A 24,997-nucleotide genomic window follows, 5' to 3' on the forward strand; every position below is an offset into this window, starting at 1 on the left:
TCCAAGATGGCCGACTTCTAAATGGCCACCATGGTCACCAACCATCTTGAGGAGTTTGCCCCCTCACATATACTAATGGACTTTAATATCACCAACCAGTCCCATTTTATTACGGTGTATCCATATAAATGGCCCACCCTGTACAAAGCTTAGCAATACTCCAAATCCAAAGACAGGGCATTTTAAGCATGTGACTATTATCATCTGGAATGGTTTACCAAACCATGCAACATTAGTGTTTGTGAATGTTATCAATTTGGGGGAAATAGCTAAAAACTTTCATGCGGTGTATTTATTAAATATGAGTGTGTTTAAAGTCAGTCAGTAAATGTAGCAGGAATGCAGCAGCAGGGCCAGTTTTTTAGTTTCATTCTTCAGTGTCCACATAAAAAAAACCTGAGCCTGACTACAAGGCACATTACGGCGAGACTCTCCTGTTTTAAGAACAAAGAAAATCTCTCTCAGGGTCGCTGGAGCCAATCCCAGCTGTCATAGGGCGAGAGGCGGGGTACACCCTGGACAGGTTGCCAGTCTGTCGCAGGGCTAACACACAAGACAGACAACCGTTCACACTCACACATTCACACCTAGGGGCAATTTAGATTATCCAATTAACCTATCCCCACAAGCTGCATGTCTTTGGACGGTGGGAGGAAGCCGGAGTACCCGGAGGGAACCCACACAGACACAGGGGAAACATGCAAACTCCACACAGAAAGACCCCGGCCTGATGGTGGAATTGAACTCAGGACCTTCTTGCTGTGCAGCAACAGTGCTAACCACCGTGCCACCGTGCTGCCTCTCTCCACCATGTGATTGAAAATAATTTTAACAAACATCTTCTTTAATTGTAAATGTGTCTGATTCGAAGTTGATGGTTGGTCTCTCTGTTCTTGTAAAACTACACTCTAAGATTCATTACTGGCTTTCCTTACATATTTAGACACTTTCATTTATTTCCTATGATGTTGAATTGATTTGGTGGATAACAGTAATGTTCCCATGTTACTCTCAACTTTGGTATTCTTGTAAATATTCCTACATACCTGTAATTGGAAGAGATGAACTTCTAGTGTGTTACATTTGGACTTTTTTCCAAGTCAATTAAACTTGAAAACAAAACAGAATTACAGTCTAAAAATCATCTATATTTACAGTGTTTTCTGCTTCTTTGTGTTTCCTGTGGGTTTTAACATTTTTTTATTTTTTTTTATTGATTGGTTGATTTGTGGAAAATAAACCAAGATTTACCGAAATCTTGAGTGGTGTATCCTGCTTCCTGCACATCAGTGATTAAGGGCACAGCTCAGCCAAAAACAACTCAAACTAAACTACCTTCAGTAACAAAACAGTGATTTCAAGATTTTAAATGGACTGATTTTGCAAAACTTCCCCCAAAAATGCCTCTTTGGGTGTTTCCTTATTATAACGTTTAGCCTCCCTCCCTTGCCAGAACTCGGTGTTACAGATGATGGTCTCCGGGGGAAGCTCCATGTGACGGTAATGAAGACAGTTTTGTTTTTCTCATTAACAGCTCTGTAGTTCATGTTAAGGGAGTCAGAGCTGGACCTGTGAATGTGGGCTGAAGGCGACTGACATTTACATCCACTTCAGTGTGTGTTTAGTTTTCACCAATGTGTGAGGAGTCCATTGTTGTTTGTTGTCACTGCCTTTAAGCTTCGATCTAAAGACCTGAGAATTTCTACTCTCTTGAAATTCTTCTGTTTTATTTGAATAGTTCCTTTTTTCTACTCTACAACTTTTCACAGTTTTCATATTTTCTCTGTTTTATAATTGTTCTTGTTTTTTTATGCTTCTGTTCTGTTTTCTTACCTTCTTAATTTTTTTCTGAATGTTTGTCCCTTTCCTGTTATTATCCTGTGTTACCTGTCTTTTAGTTATTTCATGTTTTACTGAAAACCTTTGTTTTACTGCTTTCTTTTGTGTCTGCTCTGTCTGATTGTCTTCACCTGCGCTTCATTATCCTATTGATTGATTTGCTGCATGTTTGATTACTCCTGCTTATTTTTTAATGTATCGGGACTGTTCTTTGCTCACTTATTCAATTCTGGATCTATTTTGTGCTGTTTGTCAGTGTAGGTATACCTGTACTTGAAAAGATGCTTAGTTGCTGGGTAATAAGAGAGTTAAGGGAATCTCACGGGCTACTTTTTGTACAATGTTATGTTACAGCTGGATTTGAAAATGAAAATGAAGTTTAAGGTTTGTCCTAAAACACTATTGTAACTTTAGAAGTTATAAAACAATACATGGTGTTACATAACTTTTAAAGCTGTTGATCTATTTCAGATCACCAGCTCAGATCAGAAAAAAATAGACTAAGTTGCGTAACATTTGTAAAAGCACAAAGTTGCACAACCACAGACCGTCACAGTAACTTTCAGTTATTGCAAGAACAGAGTTATCTGATTATGAAACTCTAGAGCTCCCCATCCTACCCTTTCTCAAGGTGGTGTCCTCACTCAGTGTGTGTGTGTGTGTGTGTGTGTGTGTGTGTGTGTGTGTGTGTGTGTGTGTGTGTGTACAATCCAAGAATCAGAGCAGCAGAAGTGTTACTCAGTCATTGTTGCTGCAGATCCACTTACTGATGACTTTACTTTACTTTACTTTACTTTACTTTACTTTATTGATTATATAGAGCACTCTTCACAGGATAAAAAACACAAAGTGCTTCACAATAATATAAAACAGATAAACATAATACGGTACAATCAAACATACAGCGCAAATCTAATTAAAAGCTAGTCTAAATAAGTGAGTCTTAAGATGATGTTTAAAAGAATAAATACAATCCAGGCAGCGTAGAGATGGAGGGAGAGAATTCCACAACCTGAGGGCCACCGCTCTAAAAGATCTATCACCTCTGGTTTTAAAACATGTTCAGGGAACTACCAACAGCCTTTGATTAGATGATCTCAGGCTGCGAGAGGGAGTGTGAGGTTCTAAAAGATCAGAAATATAGGCAGGAGCGTCATGATTCAAAGCTTTAAAAGTCAGGACTAAGATTTTAAAATGAATTCTAAAATGTACTGGAAGCCAGTGTAATGAGCGTAACACTGGTGTAATGTGCTCTCTTTTTCGTGTCTTAGTTAAAAGCCTTGCAGCAGCATTCTGGACTAACTGGAGACGGTCAAGATTTCTTTTGCTCAAACAAAGAAAAAGACTTTTACAATAATCTAAGTGAGAAGAAATAAAAGCATGGGTAATCATTTCTAACTCTGATTTAGACAAAAAAAAGTTCACAGTTTGGAAATATTTCATAGCTGAAAAATACAGTTACTAATTAATCTAGAGTGTTGCTCTAGAGACATGGCAGAATCAAAAACAACATGAGATACCTGAGGCTCGGGTGAACAGATGATCCAAGAGAACCAAGATGCTTTTTGATTATAGCTATCTGGCTTTCAGGGGCAATAATTAATGTTTCTAACTTCTTAGAGTTCAACTGCAAGTAGTTTTCTCCAAGATACTGTTTAATGGAAGCTAAACATTTTATGAAAAAAGGACATTTTATGGACTTCCATCGGCTTAAAAGAACAGTAGAGCTGAATATCATCAGCATAAAAGTGATAAGACAAATTAGGGAACTGCCTAATTATAAGTCCTAGGAGTAACATGTACAGGAGAAAAAGAATTGGTCCCAGAACTGAACCCTGTGGGACCCTTCATGTCAGGTCCTTAGAGTGTGACATAAACTGATTTGCAAAGACACTAAAAGATCTGTTGGAAAGGTATGACTGAAACCACTCCAGCGCAAGACCGGACACACTGACAGTGACTATGTCCCGGAGCCTGTTAATCAGGATGGTATGGTCAACAGTGTCAAAGGCAAATGTTAAGTCCAGCAAAACCATGACTGTGGATGCTCCGGGGTCAGCCGACATCATAATGTCACTAGAGACCTTAATTAATGCGGTTTCGGTTGAGTGACACTTACGGAAACCAGACTGAAATTTGTCATAAATGTCACGTTTTTCTAAAAAAGCAGTAAGTTGATCAGCAACTGCTTTGTCCAGAATTTTTGACAGTAATGGGAGTTTAGAGATAGGCCTATAATTCTTAAGCTGTGTTGGATCTGAATGGATGACTGAATCAGTCAGCCTGTTGTAGAAACACAGAGCAAAAGGTAGATGGAGGACAGGTTGAGCTTTGTAAATGATCATTTGTTATCTCCTGCAGATATAGTTTCAATATGCAGGCCTCTTACTCGAAATAAATACTGTTGGCTCTCCTCCAAGAGGAAGTAATTTTAACAGTTTGTGCCAATACTTGGAGCGGTTGTTGCAACATGTGGTGCATTTGTTACACAGCCAAACTGGGTTTGACCAACCAAAAGTGGATATTTTTAACCTCTGTCTAAAATTATCCAAACCATTTTAAGATAATTAATTATAATACTTAAAATTAATATATTTTAAATATAATCATACTTTGATTATCTAAGTTGAAATCAGATGTTGACATATTTCTAAAATATTAAATTTGACTTCTTTTCTTGGTGTGCATAGTATTTTGATGATACTATTGTGTTTATTACTCTGGTATGACATGTATTTATGCAGTAATTCTGCATGACATAGGTATTTATTTCATAATGTTGGTCATTATTCTTCACATGAAATAAAATAATAACCTTGTTATGAAATCTGCCAGATAAAAACAACTGGAGATAAAAAATCAAATGACATGTTATGTCATATAAGGCAAAATGCAGACACAGTGTGTGAAAAACTACATCCTATGCTTCAACTTATAGAAAAACGTTAAGCAGTAATAACTTAAAGTAAATATTTTATGTATTTTCTGCCAATTCTTCTTTACAGTGTTTATTCAGTTTATTGATGTTTGTGGACACTTGTTTGTGCACAGCTCTCTTCTCGGTCAGGTTGAGAATTGGACTTTGACTTTGATTCAGTGACTTCAAGGTGGCCAAAACAAGCACACACCATCACCCCTCCACCACTGTGAGTGATAGTTGGTATTAGCTTTTTGTGCTGATATGCTGTGTGTAGGCTTTTTCAAATATGTAACTATGCCAAAACATCTCCAGTACTTAATGTGCTTCATGTTTTCTCTCTTTTTTTTATAGATTAAGAATGGAGAAACCTACTGAATATAAACAGATGAACAATTCAACTCAAGAGGCTTCACCAACAGGTAGGATATCAATAGTTTGTCTGAGGAGTTGTCATTAACACGGAAACATGTATACACTGATCGATGAGAGCTCTTGTTGTTTTCAAAGAGAACTTGCTGGAAGGGCCACCTCACAATTTCTACCAATGAATCTTTTAAACTCCTTTAAGTCAGATACGCTTCAGGTTGTTAACCAGCAGTAATACTTCAGAGAGGAAAAGGGTTCTTGGATCTGATGAGACACTGTTTCTGTGTGTCTATGTTTTTTAATTCATTTAAAATGAATTTACGGCATAAAAACAAGAGATCTGAATACTTTCTTAATTGACTCACAGATTCCCAGTGAATTAAAGAAATGTTTTGGAAGGTCAACAATTGACTACAAGTTGTCAAATAATCTTATAATGTTGTTTTGTCATTCAGATGGTCCTCTAAAGTGTGAGTCAGAACTCAAATCTAAACTAAAGAGGGAGCTCCGGTGTGCGTTTGAGGCGAGCACCAAAGGAGAAAGCCCAACCATTCTGAATCTGATATACACAGATCTGTACATCATAGAGGGAGGGACTGCAGAGGTCACTGATGAACATGAGCTCAGACAGATTGAAATGGCATCCAGGAAATCAGACATGCTAGAAAAAACAGTCAGACAAGACAAGATCTTTAAAGGCTCACCTGGAAGAGAAGAACCAATCAGAACAGTGCTGACAAAGGGAGTGGCTGGCATTGGGAAAACAGTCTTAACACAAAAATACACTCTTGACTGGGCTGAAGACAAAGCCAACCAGGACATCCAGTTCATATTTCTGTTCACTTTCAGAGAGCTGAATCTTTTGAAAGAGAAAACTTTCAGCTTGGTGGAACTTGTTCATCACTTCTTTACTGAAACCAAAGAATCAGGAATCTGCAGCTTTGAAGACTTCCAGGTTGTGTTCATCTTTGATGGTCTGGATGAGTGTCGACTTCCTCTGGACTTCAACAACACCAAGATCCTGACTGACCCTAGAGAGGCCACCTCAGTTCATTTGCTGCTGATAAACCTAGTTAAGGGCCATTTACTTCCCTCTGCCCATGTCTGGATAACCACACGACCTGCAGCAGCCAATCAGATCCCTGCTCAGTTTGTTGACATAGTGACAGAGATCAGGGGGTTCAATGACCGACAGAAGGATGAATATTTCTGGAAGAGATTCAGAGATGAGGAGCAGGCCAGTATTATAATTTCCCACATCTTGTTATCAGAAAACCTCCACATCATGTGCCGCATCCCAGTTTTCTGCTGGATCACTGCTACAGTTCTGGATTCTCTTACAATAAATAATGAGAGCAGTGATCTGCCTAAAAGCCTCACAGAGCTGTACATCCACTTCATGATGGTGCAAGTCCAATTGAAGAAGGTCAAGGATGAAGGATCGGAGACAGATCCACCCTGGAGTCCAGACAGCAGGAAGATGGTTGAGGCTCTGGGAAAACTGGCTTTTGATCAGCTACAGAAAAGAAATCTGATCTTCTATGAATCAGACCTGACAGAGTGTGGCATCGATATCAGTGCAGCCTCAGTGTACTCAGGAGTGTTCACACACATCTTTAAAGAGGAGAGAGGACTGTACCAGGACAAGGTGTTCTGCTTTGTCCATCTGAGTGTTCAGGAGTTTCTGGCTGCTCTTCATGTCCATCTGACCTTCATCAACTCCGGAGTAAATCTGCTGGAAGAAAAGAAATCTTGGTCATTTAAACTGTTTGGAATTAAACACAAGCAAAAAGTCTTCTACCAGTGTGCTGTAGACAAGGCCTTACAGAGTCCAAATGGACACCTGGACTTGTTTCTTCGTTTCCTCCTGGGTCTTTCACTTCAGACAAATCAGACTCTCCTACGAGGCCTGCTGACACAGACAGGAAGTAGCTCACAGACCAATCAGGAAACAGTTCAGTACATCAAGAAGAAGCTCAATGAGAACCTGTCCACAGAGAAAAGCCTCAACCTGTTTCACTGTTTGAATGAACTGAATGATTGTTCTCTAGTGGTTGAGATCCAGCAGTCCCTGAGTTCAGGAAGTCTCTCTACAGATGAACTGTCTCCTGCTCAGTGGTCAGCTCTAGTCTTCATCTTACTGTCATCAGAAAATTATCTGGATGTTTTTGACCTGAAGAAATACTCTGCTTCAGAGGAAGCTCTTCTGAGGCTGCTGCCTGTGGTCAAAGCCTCCAAAAAAGTCATGTAAGTGAGTGTGTCAGTGATTTATTTTTTTCACTGGTGTTGGCATCACTTTCTATCTTTGGCACAATTTGTATTCAGAAGTTAAATAATTAAAGTTAACGAGAGAGAGAGAGAGAGAGAGAGAGAGAGAGAGAGAGAGAGAGAGTTGAATATCCTTTGAGTGTATAGGCTGTAGTCTCCCTGGAAAAATTACTTACACATTATCTCTCTTATTTGCCATGTCGTCTGCTATCATCCTTCCTCCACTCATCTTCTTTCAGTCCTGCCCCATGTGCTTCCTGCACATGCTGATTGTTATACTAATTTTTAAGTTACCAAACATTTAAAACACAGCAAACTTTCAGCACAACATTTTCATTCAGCTCACACAATGATTGCTAAACATTGCTCCTACCGTCACTTCTGCAAAAGCTCCTAAATGAATCACTAAATGAATAGGTGCATTGTTGCTTGTCTGAGCTACTTCAGTGTACGATTACCTCCATACATCATACATACTAAAATTTGGAAAGTCACAAATGGCACTACAGACCTGTCTAGTTGGATACTGGTCAACCTAGTACAATTAAATCTACCAGTTCCTCATTGGTTTTCATTCGTTTTTGCTAAGAAAATTTGAAGTGTTTCACATTTGTCCTCAGTATTTATTGTTTTGTTTTTCCATTTAATTGTGCAGATTCAACATTAAAGGTGATTTAATTAGATTTTTTTTTTCAGACTGAATGACTGTCAGCTCTCAGAGAAAAGCTGTGAAGCTCTGTCTTTAGTTTTCAGCTCCCAGTCCAACAGTGTGAGAGAGCTGGACCTGAGCAACAATGACCTGAAGGATTCAGGAGTGAAGCTGCTGTCTGTTGGAGTGAAAAATCCACGCTGTAAACTAGAAACTCTCAGGTCAGGCTTTAGACTTTTTCACCCACAACAATTTAAAAGCTGAGTTTTATCAGTGGATAAACTGCAAACTCATTTAGAACTCCATTATAAAAAAATCTTTGCCAAAATAAATATGTAGGTTCATCTGCTGTGGTGACCACTTGAGAGAGCAGCCAAAAGAAGCATATTAAGATATGATTTGTTAAAGGTATCTAAACCTGAAGGTTCCTTAGTATAACACTTTAGGACAAATTATTGTTAGTTACTTTCAGTCCAAAGTACCACATAGATTTTATTTGTACAATGCCTGTATATCTCTTGTTTGAAACTGCATTTCTAAAGGTCTGCTTCAAAGTATGTAGTTTGAAATTGGACAGCTGGCCCAGAGACACTGGCATGTTAAAGAGAATTCCTTCTCCCCACCATCACCAAGAGCTTTTCTCTGGGGCTCATCCAGTTGCTGGAGTTAACTTTCTAATATTGTTAGGCCTTACTTGAGAACTGTTGTCATCTATGAGGATTGTCATGTTCTAAATCAAGCTAAATTGAATTGGAGATTGAAAGGATGTATGACATTGTATGTGAAAAACAAACGCAAACCAATGAAAGCAAATCTTGAGTGAAGTATTCACAGATAGATTGTTGTTTTGTGTCTATAGTATGTCGGGCTGCCTGATCACAGAGCAAGGCTGTACTTATCTGGCCTCAGCTCTGAGCTCCAATCCCTCCCGTTTGAAAGAGCTGAACCTAAGCTACAATCATCCAGGTGACTCTGGCACGAGGATGCTTTCAGCATTACAGAATGATCCACAGTGGAGGCTGGAAGCTCTCAGGTATGGGGAAGAATGTCTAATAGAGCAGAAAGTGCTTCACTTATTTCCTGTTTCATGCGTGTGTGTGTTATGACTATTCATTGAAACTTATCAAGTTTAGCAATAACAACAAATGTCAATGTGAGTTTGATTTATATTTCACACTTAAATGAATTTTAAATTAAGGTGCTTGCCATAGAATAAAAAAAAAAACTATGACCTTTTAAACTGTAGTTTAGATACACACACGTATTAATTGTAAGCCTGTGAGATTAAAAAGGGTTTTGAGATATTTGTAATAGACCTCAAGCCATTGGGCAGCTCGTTCCGATGGACAACATGTGGGGGACCAAATCAGTCACCAGTGGGGAGAGTTGTCACCTCCTATGGGCAAAATCTTGTGGACTCTTTGCTTCTCAACCTATTGGTGAAATACCCAGGACATTAACTGGTGAGACACATAGCTGATGGTTTTCAGCTCACTTTGGCCTGGGTTCAAGCTTGGTTAATTGATCCTCCTCGTGAATGGAGGTAACCATAATTGACTCCCGATCTGTGTTTGCTGGGGCACCAAGATATGGAAGCATAGGGTTGTCCAGATTGCAAGAGCCCTCTGCAGCCAGGGAGTCCAACAGAAGTTCATTCTCCTGGATGAACCTTCCAGTCTTACTGTTTTCTTGCTAAGTCAGTCCAGAAATCCTCTACTGTGAGCTAACAGGGACTAGTATGCATATTAGAACAATGTAATGTCCTTGTGTGTATGAACATACATTCTTCATACACACACTAAATGCATGTTCAGCATGCACATAGACTGTGCTTGTCTGATCCCCCTCTTCCTTTCAGGGTGGAGCCTGCTGGAGTCCAATGGTTGAGACCAGGTCTGAGGAAGTGTAAGTGTGTTTTTTAATATGATTAATGAACACAAAAAACACTGAAACATTTTCATCAGTCATTCATTTCTCTGATGTTAGTAGTTATCCAAGTGTCAATCAATGAACAGATGATGGATCAATAACTGCAGCTGGATTGTGTTTGTTCTCTCCATCAGATTCCTGTCAACTCACAATTGACACAAACACAGTACACACAAACCTCAAACTGTCTGACAACAACAGGAAGGTGGCACATGTGGAGGAGGTTCAGTCATATCCTGATCATCCAGACAGATTTTACTTCTATCATCAGCTGCTCTGTAGAAATGATCTGACTGGTCGTTGTTACTGGGAGGTCAAGTGTAGAGGAACCGTTAATGTAGCAGTGATTTACAAAGCTGGAAGGATACAAGATGATTTTGAATATGTTTTTGGAGTTAATGACCAGTCCTGGAGTCTGCTCTTCTCTGATGATGCTCCTCGTTCTGTATGTCACAGTAAAAAAGAAATGTCCATCTCCTCCTCCTCCGTCTCTAACACTGTAGCAGTGTATGTGGACTGTCCTGCTGGCACTCTGTCCTTCTACAGAGTCTCCTCTGACACTCTGATCCACCTCCACACCTTCAACACCACATTCACTGAACCTCTTTATCCTGGATTTACACTCTGGTCTCCTGGTTCCTCAGTCAGTCTTTGTGAAGTTTAGCACACCTGGATATTCATCTGATTGGTGTAGTATATCAATCAGAAACATGTTTTCAGACACATGGATAAATTAAGTTTTAAACAATGACTCTTTGTCAACTTCTTTGTCTTTAGTCCTTTTAAGATGGAAGCTGGGATTATTTCATGAAGCAGATTTTGTTTTGTCCTTTTTTCACTCAAACCTTCACAGTGAATATTATTATGTAGCGTTTTTTATGAATCTGAGTCAAGAACCAGCTCCTCTGCATCTTAGACAAGCCTGAGCTCATTCATTGTTGTTGTTGTTGTTGTCGTTGTTGTTTGCTATTTCTTTTTAAAAAAAAATTCATTTTCAACTTCTCCACATATTATTACTGTTATTGAAGCAGGACAGGAATTAAGGGAGATTTTCACAATAAGAGGACATTTTGGGTTTTGTTTTTATTTTCTCCCAAATAATGACAACCAGCCTGTGTGGATGTTCCATGACTAAATAAACGGACATTCAACAATTCTATCTGAATTGAAGATATTCAGCACTCATGATCACTCATGTCTCTGCCATTCTATGAAAATTACTGCTTTTAAAAATAATCTAATGAAAGAAACAATAACTTCTAATATTAATCAGATAAATGTGAAAAGGTCTGATGTAACTAACATCTCATTTAACTCTTTATTGATGATCATTTCTTGCACTCTGTTAGTGGGAAGATGAATTACATGAAGTCAGTTTAATGAACGCAGATGACAGAACTGTTTTTCATTCTACTTTTTGTAATTGTACTGATACTGATACTAACAGTGATTCCTTGAAGTCACAATATTATCCTGCTAAAGTCTGTATTAGTAGATATTAAACATTTCTGGGAGTTAAATTAAATTGTTATCAGCTACCTAAATATGTAAAGAAGTGAAGTAGTTTATAAAGAAAAGCGTCTGGAGTTCTTTAAGTTACTTGAAGACGTTTCACCTCTCATTCGAGAAGCTTCTTCAGTTCTAAGGTCAAATGGTGGGGAGTCCCAGATTTAAACCTAGTGGGAGTATCCCCCCACAGAGGGACAAAAGGACCCCCTGATGATCCTCTAATCGCCTGAGCCAAGGTGTGAAACTGGGTGTGGGTCCCAATCAGCCAGAGTTTCGGGTGAGTTCATTGTGAAACCTGGCCCCACCTTATCATGCGAATTCCTGAGGTCAGATGGCCCAGGATGTGAGTGGGCGTTAAGGCGTCTGGGGAGGGAACTCAAAACTGGATTATAGATGGCAGAGAGTTGGTGTCGTAAACCACCGCCTCTGTTTAAAGATGGTCGCTCACAGTGGCCATAGATGGCTTCTTTCACTCCTCTTTCAACCCATCTGTCCTCTCTGTCCAAAATGTGAACATTGGCATCCTCGAAAGAGTGTCCTTTATCCTTAAGATGCAGATGGACTGCTGAGTCTTGTCCTGTGGAGGTGGGTCTTCTATGTTGTGCCATGCGCTTGTGAAGTGGCTGTTTGGTCTCTCCAATGTAGAGGTCTGGGCATTCCTCGCTGCACTGTACAGCATACACCACATTGTTAAGTCTGTGTTTTGGCGTTTTGTCTTTCGGGTGAACCAGTTTTTGTCTGACCGTGTTGCTGGGTCTGAAATGCACTGGGATGTCATGCTTGGAGAAAACTCTCCTGAGTTTTTCTGATACACCGGCTACATAGGGGATGACTATGTTGTTGTTGTTGTTGCATTTGACCTTAGAACTGAAGAAGCTTCTCGGATGAGAGGTGAAACGTCTTCAAGTAACTTAAAGAAGTCCAGACGCTTTTCTTTGCAAGCTCCTTTGACTACGATGACCTGGATGACTGAGAACCTTCACAGACATATGAAGTAGTTTATGTTTGGAGCTGTGTGTTTCACTGTGTACATTGTGTTTCATTGTGTAATTACTTAAAGTTAAAGGTTGATTTTTAGTTTTTGACTTTAATAAAGACATGTTTAATTCTAGCCCTGCCTCTACCCTTTGTGCCTGTTAAGTTTCTTTGCTACAAACACACAAACACACAGAAACCATTGAAATTGAGTGGAAAAATTGTCTGACAGGTATATAAATGATGAAAATCAGTCAGCATGAGCCTGGCAGGAAGCTGGATGATGGACTGATATGAGGTGGAGAGACAGTGGTATGACATTATATTTATGTCAAGACTCACATGCTTGAAGAAAAATGTAATGGGTACAGATATTCATTGGCACTTATGTAATAACATTTTTCGTGCTCGTTTTACCCTCATGGACTCTGTTTTTAACAGTTTGGTCAGAAACATAAACAGCCTGCTGGAGGTCATTTTGAAGGATCTCAGAGTGTAACTTCTGTTCCTCTTTGCACAAAGGTCCAAGTACCAATCCTGCAGCTGGGTAAATGCCCTTCTACCACCCTGTCAGCTCTCCTAGTGTGTCCGGTATGTCCTATAGGCATCGTACAGGCATTTACACTAGGACAGCCTTAAGAGTGAATCCATCGCACTGGCTGAATAACTGGATAGTTGGTAAAGTACGTCAGTGGGTCATCCCCCTCATCTCCAGATTCTGATTCCAGTACAGAGGGCATGTGAGTGGGCTTCGGATGTTGCTCATTTAGAACTTTACAGAAAGCATTTCCTTCCTTTTAAAAGTTTCACTTCACGTTCCTGAACTTGGTGTCCCAGATGATTTTCTTCATGTGAAGCTCTGTGTTAAGGTAACGGAAGCCTGAAATGTTTTCCTTGCTAACATTATAGGTTTGAGAATCTTTTTGAAAGTGAAAATAATCAGATATTATCAAAATTATCAGATATCAGATAGGTTAACCTTAAAAATGTGTCTGTGTGTGTGTGTGTGTGTGTGTGTGTGTGTGTGTGTGTGTGTGTGTGTGTGTGTGTGTGTGTGTGTGTGTGTGTGTGTATTAGCAGTACTGAGTCCAGTTCTTAATGTAGCCTTCAGTATCTAATGTTGAAATTGCAGTGTGCATGGACATGTTGTGTTAAAATCACAAAAAAATCTGTGTATGAATTTTTGAATAGTTCAGGCTTGTAAATCATATGATACAAATTTGTGACCTCTATGAGGATTATTTCCCTCTATAGTTAATGTGCATCATCAAGCTATGTTCGGTGTATGTTTCCTTTTGATGAAATATCTCTGGAAACAAAAATTAAAGGTTCACAAAACAAACAGGTTGCTTTTCTTTTGTTAGTTGAGTTTTAGTGAGTGAAAAGTCATTTTTCTTATTAAGAAGAGAATCTGAGGCAGAGATCTGAGGTCATGTGTTTGTTTGTTTCTGTTTTTAACTGAACATTAATTGAATAAAACTTCCAGTCACAGTGAATCTGTGTGTCAGTGAAAGCATCGCGTGTGCTTCATGGCGCCATCTAGTGGACTGATAGTAGAAGTAGAGCAGCTGATGGCAGCTTCCTCTGCCTCACACTGCTGTCTGACTGCATTCAGCTGACACTGCTGGTTTTCTGGTTCATCTCAGTGTTTGGACAATATACAATGCAGAGGGAGAATTTCAGTTGATGTGCACATGAATGATTAGTGTTTCCTCTGCAGGTGAAGGTAGAAAGTGTGTGTGAGCTGATGTGGATGTGAATTCAGCAGCATGGATCAGTGTGAGGACAGAGAGGAGGGAGTCCCTCCCTCTAAAACCACTCTGTGTGGGGAACATGAGAGCCAGACCAAAGCTCAGAGGTGAGATAACCATCTCTAACTGTCCATGACTTTTTCCATGTCACAGCTCAGCGCTCACATCACTCTTCATCATTATTCACAGGAACCAACCTGGACCTGAACCCAGCTGTGTGTCCTTAAAGAGTGACTGGTCAAAGAGTATTGGTGCTGATTTTAAAGGACAATGCTCTGCTGTGGAAAGGTAATCTATATCTGTATATATGTTTATTTTTTTCAGTAAACTTTCAAAAAGGGTTAATGCCAGATCAGCTTTTCACGTATCTATAATCAAATGTAGTATGAAGTCTTGAGTGAGGGTTTTTTTTTCCAGAAACATGGCATGGGAAGCATGTGAAAGCTTTATGATGTATGAGGTATTTGTCAATAAACCAAACTGAGATGAAGTCTTCAAACAGCTCTAGACTCTGTTGGTGGTTCTCAATGGCATCATCAGGACAACTAAACCTTTACTACCACAATGATATGACTCAGTGCTCATTTCCACACATCACTTCATGGACCTTTGGCTCAAGTCTCTGTGTGGGCAGATTTAATGTGAGCTGTCCTTATCACATTTTTTTAAATACATAAAGTGTGTATTTTCTTACCTGGTTCATCTTCTAAAAGTGTCAACACAAGAACTAGAGAAGAAATAGACATCAAGCCCCAAAGCAGCCTCACATTTTGACATGATAGCAAGATAAACAGGATACTTATGTGTCATCAAGGCCCAAGCACTGACATTGCAAAGGTCACACTGCATGTGCTCCGTTTATTAGTAGTATTTTTAGTATTTCTTCACGTCACTATGCAGGCTGCAAGTAGAGGTAACATGGGCCGCGAAATAGGGACACAGGCATTAGAGCCTCTTAATGCGCATTTTGTTTAGGTTTCCACCAGGGTGGAATTACCAAAAATAGAGAGAGCATAGCCTAATATATGAAACAGGAAAAGACCGCCGTGTAATCCATTTATTTCAACAAAGTAACGGTAACTGTAACAGAATACAATTACTCATATTTTGTATTTTAAATACGTAGCGGCGGTGCATGTATTCCGTTACTCCCCAACACTGGCCAATACTGATCGATAGTTAGAGTGCTAGGAATATTTAGGGGAGGTTGTCACAAGTTGATCACAACCACCCCAATAGTGGTCTAAATAAATTAATGATGAAAGTTAAAACTTTTCATTGCTCTGGTGGCATAATGACTCCCTAATGAAACAGGAAGTTTTTGTTAAGAAGTTAAGAAAGCTTTAAAAAATCATAACTTAAAACCTCTGTCATGATGAAGCTTTTGTGATAATTGGTCCTAATGGTGGAGATGCTAAATTGGGTTTACAGCACCACCTACAGAATCTCAATGAGGCATCTACGAAACTGTTTCATCTGCATATATGAAATTTGATAGCCTGATGTAATAGCTCAAGAAAAAAAAAACCTTTTTGATCAATACTTTAAACTAGTGCAGTCAAAATTAACGCATTAACGCAGATTAAGCTGTCATCACGATTAACGCGATAAAAAAATTTAATGCTATTAACGCATGTGGAGTGTAGAATGCCTTAAAATCCCTGTAATTTTTCTGTCAACGCATTTCAGACAGTTTGCCCGCGTAGAGTTACCTTTGTACATGTGCAAATGGGCAGTTGATCTGGTAGTGACGGGCAGCTGAACCAATCAACTCAATATGGAAGATGATAAACACACACTGGCCCTCTCGATGGGAAATTTGAGTATTAAAAAAATAACCAGACGGAAGAGTCGACCAACATAAAGTATTATGCACATAGTGCTGGAAGGAATTATCTTTTCACCGAAGCACTTCCAGCTTAAAATATCCCATTGACGCGAAGCATACCTTAGCTGGGGATGGTGCTTTTTTTGCTCATGGAAAATGAAATGCAATTAATATAGATTAAAAATGAATGAGATTTAATTGTGATTAATCAAAATTAATCCACAGTAACCCTGTGATAAATCTGATTAAAAACTGTGATTGTTTGAGAGCACTAATATATATTATATATATTATATATATATATATAATATATAATATATATTATATATTAGTGTATACTATTACTATATAGGTTTTTTAAAAAGTTGTATTTCACAGGAGAGAAACTGTGCTAAAAGACAGAAGAAAACTGTTTAAATTCTCTTTGAATTGCAGCATACATTCTTTGTGTTTATTCTCCATTTACTTCTTTATATTGCATAAATGTCAGTTACAAGCTTAAATATAAAGTTGAAAAAGTGTAATTGCAGCCAGGCTATTGATCAAGTAATTGTGATTAATCGCAATTAATTACAGAAAATTGTGAGATTAATTAGTTAATTTTAATTAGTTAATCTATTCACAGCTATTCTAAACATAACAGGAAGTCAGTCATTTTCAATCTAAGATGCAAGTTTTGGTTCAATTTTTGCCATTTTCTGGTCTTGTATTTATCAAACTTCTCCTCGAAATTGGAATGAATAAACAAGCCTAATCTAAAGGCTTTGGTGATGCTAAATTGTAAAGCTTTTGAGTTTTCAAAGAATCCGTCCACAACGGATTGTCAAACTTTGATCATTTGCCAGGGGAGATTAAACTGTCATATTTTAAATGTACTTTGTCCAGTCTATCCCAAATTTAACATATAAGATGGTATTCTGTTTCCAGAGACATCTACAAGCCAATATCAGCTAATGCTTAATGTTACTTCCAGGCACCGGGAAATCAATATTAACTGATAAAATCACATATGAAATTTAAAATTTTGGATCCAGACAATACACAGCAAAATAAGATGTAGTTGGTTTTCTTATACACAATCTAATGGGCACAGTCAGTTTCATCGCTTCTTGTAGTTTTAATTTATTCCTGGTTTTTTTTGTGGAGAGCCATAACATGAGCCAAGTCTTCATGATTTCTCCACAGGGTGAACAAGGAGAGCTCAAAGGTTTCCACTGATCAGTCTGGCCAGCAGCATCACCACATAAAACTTAACTCAATATTTATGGTCAGTACATGTGCAAAAACTACTTTTGCTATTTTCTATTTTGTTCACAGTGATCTCTATGCTGCACCTTTTAGACTAGTGTAAGGACAGTGTGTCTAACATTGATCCAATTTTTGGCTCCGGGATTTCAGTATGATCAGGTGAATCATAGAGTATTCTGTTCCAGCTACTGGAGGAAAACATTATCACTTTTGTGAAGAATGAGCTGAAGACGATCCAAAGAGTTCTGGTTCCAGACTACATGGAACCATTTGAGCGTCAGAAAAAGGATGAGAACGTGTTTGGAGTGAATGAACAGCAGAGAAGCAGAGAACCCTTCCTAAAGATCGCACTACACTTCCTGAGGACAATGAAGCAGGAAGAGCTGGCTGACAAACTGCAGAGCAGTAAGAGTATTTCTCTAAAGATCTTATCTGCTGGAAAAATTTGAAATTTTCTAATAGTTCAAGAGAATAATTCCCTAGTGTAGTGTTTTATACATTTACTTAGTAAGTGAAAGGTTGCAGGTTGGATTCTGGAAGCTGAAGACACAAATGAAGATTGTGCATAAGTTCAGTAATGACACATCTGTCTACTACCCAGGTGTTTGATGGCTAGTATATTCATCACTTCCTCTTTGCTGTACAATAACTTAAGTTATTTCTTATGTGTTTTCAGAAATGTCTGCTCCAATTTGTACACATGATCTTAAAACTTTGCTGAAGAAGAAGTTCCAGTGTGTATTTGAGGGGATCGCTAAAGCAGGAAACCCAACCCGTCTAAATCAGATCTACACAGAGCTCTACATCACAGAGGGAGGGACCGCAGAGGTCAATGATGAACATGAGGTTAGACAGATTGAAACAGCATCCAGGAAACCAGACAGACCAGAAAGAACAATCAAACATGGAGAATTCTTTAATGCCTCAAGTGGAAGAGATCAAACAAACAGAATAGTGCTGACAAAGGGAGTGGCTGGCATTGGGAAAACAATTTTAACTCAGAAAATCATTCTGGACTGGACTGAAGACAAAGCGAACCAGGACATCCAGTTTATATTTCCATTCACTTTCAGAGAGCTGAATGTGTTGAAAGATAAAAAATTCAGCTTGGTGGAACTTGTTCATCACTTTATAACCACAACTAAAGACTCAGGAATCTGCAGATTTGAAGACTTCCAGGTTATGTTCATTCTTGATGGTCTGGATGAGTGTCGACTTCCTCTGGATTTCAACAACAATATGATTCTGACTGATGTTGCAGTGTCCACATCAGTGGATGTCCTGCTCACAAATCTCATCAGAGGGAACCTGCTTCCCTCTGCTCATCTCTGGATAACAACACGACCTGCAGCAGCCAATCAGATCCCTCCTCAGTGTGTTGACATGGTGACGGAGATCAGAGGGTTCACTGACCCACAGAAGGAGGAGTACTTCAGGAAGAGATTCAGAGATGAGAAGCAGGCCAGCAGGATCATCTCTCACATCAAGACATCACGAAGCCTCCACATCATGTGCCACATCCCAGTCTTCTGCTGGATCACTGCTACAGTACTGGAGGAAATGTTGAGAACCACAGAGGTGAGAAAGCTACCCAAGACCCTGACTGAGATGTACATCCACTTCCTGGTGGTTCAGGCCAAAGTGAAGAAGGTCAAGTATGATGAAGGAGCTGAGACAGATCCACACTGGAGTCCAGAGAGCAAGAAGATGGTTGAGTCTCTGGGAAAACTGGCTTTTCATCAGCTGCAGAAAGGAAACCTGATCTTCTATGAATCAGACCTGACAGAGTGTGGCATCGATATCAGAGTAGCCTCAGTGTACTCAGGAGTGTTCACACAGATCTTTAAAGAGGAGAGAGGACTGTACCAGGACAAGGTGTTCTGCTTTGTCCATCTGAGTGTTCAGGAGTTTCTGGCTGCTCTTCATGTCAGTCTGACCTTCATCAACTCTGATGTCAATTTGCTGGAAGAAGCACAAACAATCTCCAGTAGGTCTGATAAAACACATTTCTACCAGAGTGCTGTGGATAAGGCCTTAGAGAGTCCAAATGGACACCTGGACTTGTTCCTCCGATTCCTTGTGGGTCTTTCAATGCCGACCAATCAGACCCTCCTACGAGGCCTGCTGACAACGACCGAAAGAAGTTCACAGACCAATCAGACTCTACTAGCATCCCTGCTTACACGGCTTAGAAGTAGTTCACAGTTCAACCAGAAAACATATATCAAGAAAAAACTCAATGAGAATCTATCTACAGAGAAAAGCATCAACCTGTTCCACTGTCTTAATGAACTGAATGACCATTCTCTAGTGGAGGAGATTCAACAGTCTCTGAGTTCAGGAAGTCTCTCTACAGATAAACTGTCTCCTGCTCAATGGTCAGCTCTGGTCTTTATCTTACTGTCATCAGAAAAAGATCTGGATGTGTTTGACCTGAAGAAATACTCTGATTCAGAGGAGGCTCTTCTGCAGCTGCTGCCTGTGGTCAAAGCCTCCAAAAACGCTCTGTAAGTTATCATGAAATCATCAATTATTTTTAAACACATGCCTGTCTTTAACAGAACACAAAATTGTATTTGTTATTATCAGGTTTGCTTATAAATTCCCTGAAAAGCCTTCAGTTGATCCAAAATGCAGTAGGGGTACTAACAGGGACTAGAAAGAGAGAGCAGTTTCTCCGATATTGGAGTCTCTTCATTGGCTCTCTGGTGAATCCAGAATCAAATTTAAAATCTTTATAATCACATACAAGGTCTTGTATAATTAAGGCCCATCTCTTAATAGTACCATATCACCCCATTAGAGCTCTTTGCTCTCAGACTGCAGGCTTACTTGTGTAAAAAGTGTTTAAAAGTAAAATGGGAGGCAGAGCCTTTAGATTTCAGGCCCCTCTTCTGTGGAACCAGCTAACAGTTTGGAAGTAGAAATAGTTCACTATCTCTACTTCTAAGATTAGGTTTAAGACTTTCCTTTTTGACAAAGGATATAATTAGGGCTGGATCACGTGACCCTGAGTCCTCCCTTAGTTACACTGCAATAGGTCTAGGCTGGCAGGGGATTCCCATGATGCACTGAGTGTTTCTCCTTCTTTCAACCCTTTTCACGTACCATGTGTTTATACACCACTCTGCATTTAATAATTTGTTATTATCAATCTCTAGCTGGTTCTCCCTGAGGTTTCTTCCTGTTAAAAGGGATTTTTTCCTTTTAAAAAAAAAACATAGAAAAGAGGAAGTTTTTCCTTACCACTCTCGTTAAAATGCTCATTTTAACGAGAAAGCATCAGACAGTCATATGATTGTTGGGGTTTTCTCTGTTTTATCCGTGTTATTGTAGGGTCTTCGCCTTATAATATAAAAGTAGCAATTGCTGTTGTGATTTGCTGTTATATAAATAAAGCTGAATTGAACTGCAATGACTTGGTCTATTTTATTATTGTTGTCTCTTCAGGCTCAGTAGCTGCAATCTGTCACATAGAAGCTGTGAAGCTCTATCCTCTTCTCTAAAATTAGAAGACTGTGGACTGAGATCTCTAGACATGGGTAACAATAAACTGCAGGATTCAGGATTGAAGCTGCTGTTGGCTGGATTGGAAATTCCATACTGTAAACTGGAAACACTCAGGTCAGATCATATTTGTCAGATCTATGTGCCTATCAGCCAAATGTTTGAATTTCCCTTCCATAAATAATAATTTCGATTTTACAATGGCATATTTAGATTCACATATTTTGTTTTTTACATGTGCATGCAAGAGGGATGATAATGTCCATAGATTATGTATTTTCAAGAATTCAGGTAAGACGGTTTATGTTTGTTTTCTTTTTCATTACTCTCCAATCAGATTGAGCAACTGTAACCTCTCAAAGAGAAGCTGTGAAATTCTGTCCTCAGTTCTCAGCGCTTCATACTCTATTCTGAGAGAGCTGGACCTGAGTGACAATGACCTTAAGGACTCTGGAATGACCATATTGTCTTCTGGACTGGATAATCCACACTGTAAACTGGAAACACTCAGGTCAGCGATTTTAAAATGTACAACTTCTCATGGTTACCCTGTCCTCCAGGTACAGCCCCCTCCTCTCTTTCTCTCTCTTCCTTATTGCTCTAACTTTTCTCTACCCTGCCTGTGTGAGTGTGAATATGAGTGGTATCAACCAATGTTTTTCAGTGGCAGGCATGTTTCCTGGAGTCCTCTGGCAGACACTTTTCTCCTATCTACAGATTAGCTCCGTACTTAAACTGTTTAGACTACTCTGAATCAACTGGAACCAACTCTAAGCCAGCCGAACCCACTCTTACCAACTCCTGTTGGATTGTTCTCTGGATTCAATTCCCCTGAGTTCAGTCAGTACTTCTTGAGGATAGGAAGAGAGACTGAAGAGCTGTTCTGGTTTGTAGCTTGTCCCTTGCACACTGAGAAGTGTCCTAAATATTCTGGAAACTGCCTTCTCACCAAATCAAACTGACCTCTTTTATCTAAGTACCATTTGCTTTCAGACCTACTAAATGAACTAGTTAATACTGATCAGTTCTCTGGCTCATAGCAACTCACTGCTCGAGTACAGCAGAATCCAGGTCAGTTAAGTAGCAGAGGGGGTTGTTAATCAATTTCAGCTGCTTTGCTATAAATGAGCTTAACAAATTGGAACCTACAAAGTGTGCATGAGAAGCCCGATTGGTATTTGTAGATTGGGCAAGTTCTCCCTATGCAAGTGTAAAATACATGAAAGGGGTCTGTAGAAATGACAGAGAACATTATGCATGTAACATCATTCAGCATGATCATTTTGGTGGTGTGTCAGTGATATCTCACTGAGGGATCCAAGGACCTCTACAAGCAAGACACCATGACTTGCACTGGGTATCAGAATGAACCCACTTGGACCCACTGTCAGACACTACACTAGGTTCTCTTGGTGTATGGTCTAAATCCAATAAACCACCTCTGGGAAATTATGTTTTGGTCCTCCGACGTCACTAGGTTACACCTCAAACTGACCAGGAGCTCAGTGACACCCTTGTCCAGATCTGGGAGGAGATCCCCCTGAACAAATATCTAAAACCTGATATTGTCAGACATGCTCTCAAACGCACACTACAGAGTACCATTTTGAGTTACTGCAGTGAAATTTCAACAAAATGGACTAGCATGTTGCTTTTTTTTAGTAGATTTTTGGGGTTTTCTTGGAATTCAGTTCTCCTTAGATTGATCATTTTCGTGACCATCAAATGATCTGGCTCTTGGTGGCGTTAGATTTTAGATCAAAGCGACTTTGTTTCTCCTAACAGTGCCATATAAAGAATACACTTTGTATTTAGCTGCCATGCTGTTTTCTAACAGTATCTGTCACATGTTGTTTTTTCAGGCTGACAGGATGCCTGATCACAAAATATGGTTGTACCTCTCTGGTATCAGCTGTGAAGGCCAACCACTCCCATCTGAGAGAGCTTGACTTGACTTACAATCATCCAGAAGAGGCAGGAGTAAAACTATTAGAGCAGCTAAGACTGGAAATTCTCAGGTAGGGAGAGGCCTCTTGATTCATTTAATCAGTAATAAAATATACCAAAATGTCAGGTTGAAATGATTACTTATGATTACTTATGCAATATCTAAACTTATTTGACTAGGTTATATATATTTTTTAAAAGTAATAAAAGCAAAAAAAAAAAAACATAACGGTCTGATTGAAGATACTTACATGACAACCACAGGAAGGGACTTTAGACACATTTTCTTTAAATGTGTCAAAATGTTTGACTGTTCCAAAGGAGAAAATGAACCTCAGTTTGATTTAAATGAACTAAATAATGCACTTTAAAAATTTAAAATAAAAACTTAACAATATGTGTATGAGAGCAATGTAATGTCCATGTGTGCATGCTGAAAGAGACTGTGCTGGTCTGAACCCCCTCCTCCTTTCAGGGTGGAGCCTGCTGGAGTCCGATGGTTGAGACCGGGTCTGAGGAAGTGTAAGTGTGTTTTTAATGTGATTCATGAAAACAAAGCGGCACACATTCAACCATGTTCAAACTCTCACATGACATCTCTAATGTCAGGAGTCATCATCAAAGTGTCAATGAACACATGACAGATCAATAACTGCAGCTGGATGTGTTTGTTCTCGCCGTCAGATTCCTGTCAACTCGAAATCGACACAAACACAGTGCACACAAACCTCAAACTGTCTGAAGACAACAGGAAGGTGACACGTGTGGTGGAAGGTCAGCCATATCCTGATCATCCTGACAGATTTGATTATTGGCCTCAGCTACTGTGCAGAGATGGTCTGACTGGTCGTTGTTACTGGGAGGTTGAGTGTAGAGGAGGAGTTAACATATCAGTAAGTTACAGAGCAATCAACAGGAGAGGAGACAGAGAACACTGTGTGTTTGGAGAGAATGATCAGTCCTGGAGTCTGAGCTGTTCAGATGATGGTTGTTATTTTGTCTGGCACAATAATAAAAAAACATCCATCTCCTCCTCCTCGTCCTCCTCTGTCTCTAACAGAGTAGCAGTGTATGTGGACTGTCCTGCTGGCACTCTGTCCTTCTACAGAGTCTCCTCTGACACTCTGATCCACCTCCACACCTTCAACACCACATTCACTGAACCTCTTTATCCTGGATTTACAGTCTTGTTTCCTACTTCCTCAGTGAATTTGTGTACAGTTTAGGATGAGGTAGGGGTATTCAATTCAAATTAAACATCCAGCAAGAGAAAATACAGCAAGAAAAGTCCAGAATATCATAAAATTCCACATTCATTATAATTTAGTGCAATATATTTTAATGTAGCACAACAGTTAGATCAAAGTCTGTGTATAGTTAATAACTGGCTGTCAAGTAAAAGAAATACAGTACAATTCAACAGGATTTAATTTTCACAATGACCTGGAGGGTACTCCACCGATAAAAGATTAATAAACTGCTCTTTCCTTTCCTTGTAAACATCTTCCCCTTCAGTCCTTTAAAGATGGAAGCTATGATTATTCCAGGACCTACATGTTGTTGTTCTGTCTTTTTCCACTCAAAGCTTCACAGTAAATATCAGTATGTTGTATTTCTCTGAAACAGAGGTGACCAACTGTGATATCAAGGAGGAATCACTGAGCTGCAGTGCCTTAAATGATGAATTAACAAACTGTTAAAAAACATTTTCACATTATTTTGTTTCTCTGGACTTTAGTTTTGTGTTATCATGAGCCTGTTCAGTGTCCAAATAAAAAACCAAGTCTTAAATGTTTCATTACAGTGAAACTTTTTTGTTTTATGAAGCTCCAACAAAACTAATATCTCATTTAATTTTGAAGGAGAACCCTAATGCTAAATATATTCATGCACCGTTAACCTTAGACTTATTTTGAGTAAATATCACATACAAACCTGTAAGTCGAACTCTTTCGGTCTGTGTTTGCATAACACTTCGAGCTGTTCATGTTTTACATGTTTTCGTTTTTTTATTTACTGATTTATGGATTTTCTTTCACTGATTAGATGTTTTTAATCTCTTCTTGTTCGCTTACTTGTGAAGACAACATTACATGATCATTTCCACCATCTCTGAAGGAACTTTGTTTACATGTTCCCATTTTGTCAGGGAGCTTTCTTTGTGTTATTAAAACTAAACAAATGAATAAATGAACAAACTACATGATGTTGCTTTACTCATTCTTTCATGGGTGTTTAAATTATCAAATTATTTTATATTA

General features: G+C 39.1%; 1 protein-coding gene across 4 annotated transcripts; it reads left to right on the top strand.

Annotated features, from left to right (window-relative positions):
• Positions 1–1,435: 1,435 nt before the first annotated feature.
• On the top strand, positions 1,436–24,902 carry LOC147301708 (protein NLRC3-like). Of its 4 annotated transcripts, XM_086284197.1 has the most exons (11): positions 14,174–14,313; positions 14,360–14,494; positions 17,220–17,301; positions 17,468–17,687; positions 17,959–19,453; positions 19,502–19,789; positions 20,733–20,906; positions 21,127–21,300; positions 22,652–22,807; positions 23,212–23,258; positions 23,421–24,902. In XM_086284197.1, exons 1-11 carry the CDS (start codon positions 14,225–14,227, stop codon positions 23,960–23,962), a joined length of 3,402 nt encoding a protein of 1,133 aa, XP_086140323.1. In that variant the 5' UTR covers positions 14,174–14,224; the 3' UTR covers positions 23,963–24,902. The 4 variants fall into 4 exon arrangements, with proteins under 4 accessions (XP_086140326.1, XP_086140323.1, XP_086140325.1 ...); XM_086284199.1 differs by lacking the exon at positions 20,733–20,906 and having other exon boundaries at positions 14,396–14,494; XM_086284200.1 differs by lacking the exons at positions 14,174–14,313; positions 14,360–14,494; positions 17,220–17,301; ... (6 more) ...; positions 23,212–23,258; positions 23,421–24,902 and adding exons at positions 1,436–1,500; positions 4,891–4,985; positions 5,111–5,178; ... (3 more) ...; positions 9,901–9,947; positions 10,106–12,591.
• The last annotated feature ends 95 nt before the right edge of the window (positions 24,903–24,997 follow it).

The sequence above is a fragment of the Aulonocara sp. 'chitande type north' Nkhata Bay genome, linkage group LG23, assembly GCF_057382095.1.
Source record: "Aulonocara sp. 'chitande type north' Nkhata Bay isolate Kocher_YH1m ecotype deep benthic linkage group LG23, A_spYH_male_GT1.1, whole genome shotgun sequence".
Classification (NCBI taxonomy): domain Eukaryota; kingdom Metazoa; phylum Chordata; class Actinopteri; order Cichliformes; family Cichlidae; genus Aulonocara; species Aulonocara sp. 'chitande type north' Nkhata Bay.